The 6,816-nt window shown below is 41.4% G+C and overlaps 1 protein-coding gene across 2 annotated transcripts; it reads left to right on the top strand.

Annotated features, from left to right (window-relative positions):
* Nucleotides 1–4,910: 4,910 nt before the first annotated feature.
* LOC113353731 lies at nt 4,911–6,816 on the top strand. 2 transcript variants are annotated; one of them, XM_026597236.1, is made up of 3 exons: nt 4,911–5,053; nt 5,219–5,433; nt 5,550–6,816. In XM_026597236.1, exons 2-3 carry the CDS (start codon nt 5,269–5,271, stop codon nt 6,210–6,212), a joined length of 828 nt encoding a protein of 275 aa, XP_026453021.1. In that variant the 5' UTR covers nt 4,911–5,053; nt 5,219–5,268; the 3' UTR covers nt 6,213–6,816. The 2 variants fall into 2 exon arrangements, with proteins under 2 accessions (XP_026453021.1, XP_026453022.1); XM_026597237.1 differs by lacking the exon at nt 4,911–5,053 and having other exon boundaries at nt 5,161–5,433.

The raw sequence follows: 6,816 nt of genomic DNA, 5'->3' as shown, positions 1-6,816 counted from the left end.
TATTCCCTTGCAATATATTGTTTAGGGTTTGAGCTCGTTTCTCACCCACTCACGCGAAATTACCGAAATCAGCAGAAACCGTTTTCACCCTCAAACACCTACTTAATAAAACCGATACAAAAAACAGACTTTGAGATTACTGTTTGTACCATGAGTAAAAATACCACATATTGGGACAGAATGTTGCATGGGCCACTATTCAGCTGCCACCAGCCTACCTAGTAAAGTAGCTACCAGCAAGTTCAGGGCTCCATGAAGCCAATGCTAAGTCAATGGTCAAAGTAAACCGTCAGTAAACTATCGAAGTCAAGTTTCCAGGCGCGCTTTTAGCAACTACGCCGGCGGTCAATGTAGGCGGCCAATGCCGGAGGCCAGCGACGGTGACCAACGCCGGCGGTCAATATCGACGGCCAATGCCGCACTACCATCCAATCTCTACCCATGTTGTTAGCTGTGATTCCAGACATCATCCATCCATAATGCCATCCCATTATGTTTTCAACCAGTCAATCCAGTCTGCCAGCCCATTATGCTGTCAACCAGTCAATCTAGTCTGCCATCCAATTATGGATATCAGCCAATCAATCTATTATGAAAAATTAATACAAAGAGGCATGCAAAGGCAGTTTCATGCGGATTAATGCCAGGAGGCATGCAAGGGCAGTTCCATGCGGATTAATGCTAAGAGGCATGCAAAAGCCAGCAAGTGCAGAATAAAAATAGGAAAGCAGTTTCATGCAAAATTAGTACATGGAGGCATGCATGGCAGTTTCATGCAGAATTGATTTCAGGAGGCATGCGGGGAGATTAATGCCTGGAGGCATGCAGGGCATATTAATGCCATTTAAGTTTATCTCAAAAGGATGTGTTCAACTGTATAAATAGGGACTCCATGGTAGAAAAAAAATGGGGTAGCGAATACGGAAAAGAAATCCACTGTAATTCTAAATATCAATAAAATAACACTCCCCAAGGGGATTCGTCCATGGATGTAGGAAAACCAGGCCGAACCACGTTAAACTCGTGTCTCTCATCTTTATGCTATTTTATGTTTTTAACCTTGATTTCATCAACAACACCAAAATCAACGTGTTTAGTGCCCGGAAATATTTCAGGGTGCAAACATTGGCGCCGACTAAGGGGAGTACGAGAAATAGAATCGTGTTTTTCCGTTGAGAAAAGTAGTACAGAAAGCTTCAAAATCGCGTTCGAGAGAAAAGCAGTTTAGACGCCTTCAACAATTACTGTTGTAGTCCAGTTGATCGTAATTGTTGCAGTCCAATTTTGATCACAATCGCTGCAGTCCAGCTGATCGCAGCTGCTGTAGTCCAGATAATCACAGTTACTGCAGCCTAGTTGATCACAACTGTTGTAGTCCATCTTTGCACTTCGAGGTTTTCTAAAACTATCACCTTCGGAAACCACTAAAATTGCATCACCACAAAGTTCGAAGAAATTGTTTCCAGTACATTCGGTCCGCAGCAAAAGACGGAGTCCCAAGGACCGATGACTTCAATAACGGTGGCATGCCACTCATAATCATGATCATGCTTGAGTCATTCACGATTAGGAAAAATCTTTTGCTAAGAAGTCCCTTCGGTACCGGGGACGTATCGAAGCTTCAAATCACTTACTTCACTTAGGAGACGAACTTTACCCTAAGGAGCAACAATAGTATGAAGGCCGACGCTCCATGGCTTACGGTTCCTACCATTAACGTAGTCCCTGAAGGACGCATTGAAGTTCTCAGGTGTATACCAATCTTTCCCAGTCGGGTCAGGAACATAGTAGGTCATCATCGTCTCCCCCTTACTTCGAAGGTAGCACTCCTTAAGCACACGAAGATAATTCCCAGTCAGTTGTACTACCGAGAGACAGTAGATATGCGGAGTGGAGCCCTCACGATGAGCCAAGACATCGTAATAAAAAGAATCACTTGACTTATACAGGGTAAAAATTAGGCCAGCTTCGAGGGCCCCCACAGTCGTCAGCAAATAGAAATCATCATACTTTTATTTTGTGAGCATATCGTAGGTAAGATCATCGCCCCGATCATAAAACTTGACCTCAAAGGCTTCAAGACCATGCTTTACTTTGAAGGCCTCAAGATCGATATGCCTATAAGACACCTTCTTCTTTTGCTTGGGGACGGACATGCTTCGTATGATAGGAGCAGTACTGGAAGAGACAACCTTATCCGACGACGTATCCTTCGGAGGACTCATCTCCGAATCCTTTCTCTTGGTTGAAAGATTTCTTGTTGAATCTACCTTCGGCGCTGCACCTTTAGAAGAAGATTCCTTCACCAAGGTAGCGGCATGTGAAGCCTTTGGTTTCGAAGGATGCATCGTAATTGAAGGAGGCATCGAAGTTTGAGGAGGCATCAAGCGGAGAGGTTGGACATTTATTGGTTCTGAATGCTGAAGAGGAGGATTAGCAGATGGACGTTGAACAACGTATCTAGAACCCCTCTGTTGTTCACCCTTTCTCTGAGAAGAAACCCTGGGGCCGGACGAAGAAGAAGTCTTGTTAGCACGAGGATCCGGTTGAGAAGTCTTAAACGATCCACCTTTCGGTGGAGAAATATCAGGGCTCCTAAGAGGAGGAGACCTATAAGGGCTCGTCGGATGAATTTTATAGGGGACTCGCTGACGATCACCCATCTCTGCAGAGGGGCACAAAATTATACAAGGATCATAGAATAACGAAGGACATAAGACGAAATCTTTAAACTTTCACAGTTCATCAGAAATATCATCAAAACACAGAAATAAGCAGTTTGATAAAATCCACGCACTTTCAAAAACCCCAGGTCAGTCTTGAATATTAAAAAGAGACCTCAACGATCAACGGAGAATCCATAGGTTTTGTGATAAAGAACATGGGCAAGTATATATACTTTTGTATATCTTGTTCTTCATCACAAAACCTAGATACAGCAGAAAGATAAAACTGAAACTAAGAACTGGAAGAACATCATACCTGAAGAAACGCGGTATCGACAGACTAAAATGATCGCAAATAATCAGCGTACAATGATGGCTACAATTCTATGAAGATCTTTTCAGAACAATCTAACAGCAGCAACATAAATTAATGACAAAACAATAAAATAAAAACAAAGAAAGAAGAACTAGGGGTTCAAAGAAGAAGATGTTAAGCTTTAAACTGACAAGAGAATGAAGAATAAAAGTTATGAGGCTGCACCAACCTTTGGTATTTATAACCATAATGAATGAGGAAAAACTCCCCGAGAGTCGAGAGGAAGTTAATGCCAAGAATGGTAAACGTGCCCTAAGAATAAGGAGAAGTTAATAAGGAGAGTGGGGAGGACTGTGAAGACAGTTTTCTCCAAACTTTTACCGACTTCAAACTTGGAGAAAAGGGGAAAATTGTATACACATAATCCATCATCTGCCACGTGTTGGGAGAACTACACGTGGAAGACATACATCCTAGAGGATCAAGACGTGATGCCACATCTCAACACCCAAGGGGCATCTGTCATCTACATATGTTCATCATCAGGCTAATCCTACGGCAGAGAGTCAAGGGGCACCGAAAGAGCGAGCTACTGCGAAGCACTTTAAAAGACCAAGAGTTCTACTTTACTCCATCCCGAGGAAGATCCAAGATCAACGGGTAGGATGAGTCTCTCCGACAAGGACGTGACAGGGGCATCAGACAGCCGCCTGACACGTCCAGATCTTCCCAACCACCGCACTAAACGCCCTAGGCATAGGACGCGCGTCAAGCATTCCATGGAGCAAGAAGAATCAACCCAGCGTTAAAGTGGAATGCCGAAGGAGATTCATCGGTGTAATACGAAGATACCATCGGGGACAACACAAAAACCGAGACGAAAAGGACACAGTTGTCCCTGATGGCGGGCCCTATGTCCAGTCTCTATAAATACCCCTCTCCACTTAGAGAGAGGGGGCAGACCAATTCTAAGTGTAAGGAGAGATAAGAGGAGGAGAGATAGAAATAATAAGAATAACTAGTAGATTCATCTTCTTCCTAACTTCGTAATTCACTCCAAAATCATTCGACTATTTTTGTAATTCCCCAAATGCATAGTGAAACAACTACCCCGTGGACTAGGCCTTAGTGCTGAACCACGTAAATCATCGTCTCATTTATATTCCACACTTTATCTTGTGTCTTACTTATTATGTTTTATTACATTGAGCATCAGGCATAGATCGGTTTTAACTTCTCTCATGTGATAAGACGAGGACGAGCCCAATAACTCTGAGTCTGATAAATTTCGGACTTATGTCATTTTACACGTGTTTTATTATTCTCAATGATTTTACATTTAATGTGAATATTGCCGTCGTTATTTCTGTGTTAACAACGAGTAAGTTTTGATTTCTACGTAAATGCTTCTCGAAATATGTTCTTGTCGCTACCGCCCACCTTCGTCGAATTGAACTCTGCATTTGGCCTTGGAATCTGCCGAGTAGAAGCACAGTCCTCGTTTACAATTGGTTCCATTTTCATAAGTTTAGTCTACAAAAATATTGTCAACGCTATCACCGAAACCTCCCTTCTCGATATGAGATACCTAGACTTGTTAGTAGTAGTTCAGTATAAAAAATTCCTCCAAAGCCGCTGCTAATGTGAAGCGTACGTGTTGCTGGCGTGATAATTTTAAAGAAAGAAATTGCGTCCGACGTCATTTTCTGAATGGTTCTGAAAAGTTGTCTGCTGCTTGAATGCTACTGAAGAATGGGTGATTAGTTTTATGCCACTGGACCATTTTATGGGATCTCACTAGCTAGGACCACATATAATATTATCCTCAAATGACGAATTGCCCGTTATTTTTGCTAAATAAGACCTACCTGCACGAGGTTGATCATAAGTTATTGTGAGGTTCCAGTATGGAAGCTACTCAGTAGAATGTAAAAACAAGGAAGCAGCAGAAATTACAAATGATAATACTAGTAGTACTAGCTGGAGAAACCCCTCCATGATCGCTAATGAAATGATGCGATTGTTTCTCTATTATTTCAATATATACCCAAGGCGTGTTACTTGGTTGAAGGTGAGTAGATGATTAAATTCTTCGCTACGTCGAAACTGATAGCTAGGTGGATGCATCTGGTTAGATCACAACGTTTTTATAGTTAGTCTGCAATAGACATATTTCTTGATTCTTGCTAAACTAATTACGACTTGTTTTTGGTTGGGGGATACATATGTCATGCAGGAGTTATCATCAGCCTTAACCTAGTTGAATATGGTGTGTTAGTATTGTTGATGACGTATCTCACAAGTATTCCCGGTTACTCACTCGTACGTGCTGTAGCGACCGTGAATATTTTTTCCTTTATCAGTGGGATACTGGCCATATTTGCAGAGTTATGTGCTTTACGGGTTGGATGTTACTTCATGGTGCAAGTCAACTCTATATCCTACATTCTGGTAAATGAAATTCTCCCTTTCCTTTCTCACATGTTAATGTAAGTTACTGATTTTTCTATTACTATGGAGACATTCAAATGCAACTTATTAAGCTATGTAAGTTCATTTTTCAACAGGGATTAGTGGTCCTTACAAATATTAAGCATCCCGGGTCATTTCAAGCCTTACATGGAGCATTATTTCTACTAGCAGTAGGCCACGGTATCTTTCTTTCGACATGTAAAGAAGAATTCATGAGAGATCAAATGAAGAAAGCCAGCCGAGTTCCTAATGAAGACGATGAAAAGAGAGACGAGATTCGTTGTACAATCTCTACAATGAGAACCAAGGTTCTAGGTTTTGGTTTTTCTAATTGGCTAGCAACTAATAAACCTTGGAGATATCAGTTTCTGATTAGTATATCTATCTTGTCCTGCACAACATTCTGCTTGTTTGCTTGGAAAGTTATACCAATCATTTCCTCCACTGCTTGTAGTTTGTCACAATCCCCAAAGGATGAGGATGGAAACAAGGAAATAGCATTGAGCAATAAGCGGTTACAATCCCAAGAGAATGAGGATGATCATTCCGAATATCATCCCAAAGAAGAAAACGCGGAAACAACATTGAGCAGTAATCAACAGAGTGAGATAACGAAAACTAGGCTGAGAAGCGCGGCTCCAATATGTTTCACATTCCTCGTGTATGGTATAGTTTGCTCAACAGGGAATACTTTCTTTCAGGACCAAGCAGGATCTGTGAACCCGTTAACATGGGTGGTGATTATATCTCCGTTATGATGTTACAGGTTATATCAAGAACTTCAAGATACGTTATCAATCATCTGGTTTGTTATTTTTTGTCTAAAAGAACAAGAACTGGAACACTTGCAATTTTGATTAGAATGGGGCTTGGGATGTTCTTTAGTATTGTCACTTGTACAATTGCTCAGTTGACAGAGGTTGTGAGATTGACTGCTATCAAGAACAACAATACGTTCAAAGTAAGCCCTGATGATGAAATCGCTCGTCCTGATATTCCAGTTGTCTTATTCATTCCTCAGTATATTGCACTGGGTTTCGTTACTGGGTTAGCACGGGAAGGCCTCGAGGTTTTCTTCCAAAGCGAATATTCAGGTTGGATCAAGTATTGTGCAACGGCTATTACCGAAGCTTTGACTGGAATAGGATCCCTTCTCACTATAGTCTTAGTTTTTACTCAAGATATGAGTCGTATTGATCTCTTTTATCGCTGCGTGGCCTTTATGTGCGTATTTAATTTTATACCACTCTATTCTTTGGCCTCAACTTGTTATTACAGAAAGATTACGATATGGAGGCTCGTAAAGGATGGGATGTAACAATTAACTAAGAGTTAATGAACCCAATTGGGGGACAGATGATT

Source organism: Papaver somniferum, chromosome 2 (assembly GCF_003573695.1).
Source record: "Papaver somniferum cultivar HN1 chromosome 2, ASM357369v1, whole genome shotgun sequence".
NCBI lineage: Eukaryota > Viridiplantae > Streptophyta > Magnoliopsida > Ranunculales > Papaveraceae > Papaver > Papaver somniferum.
Note: the sequence above shows the minus strand (reverse complement) of the source record. Positions and strands in the feature narration are given on the sequence as shown.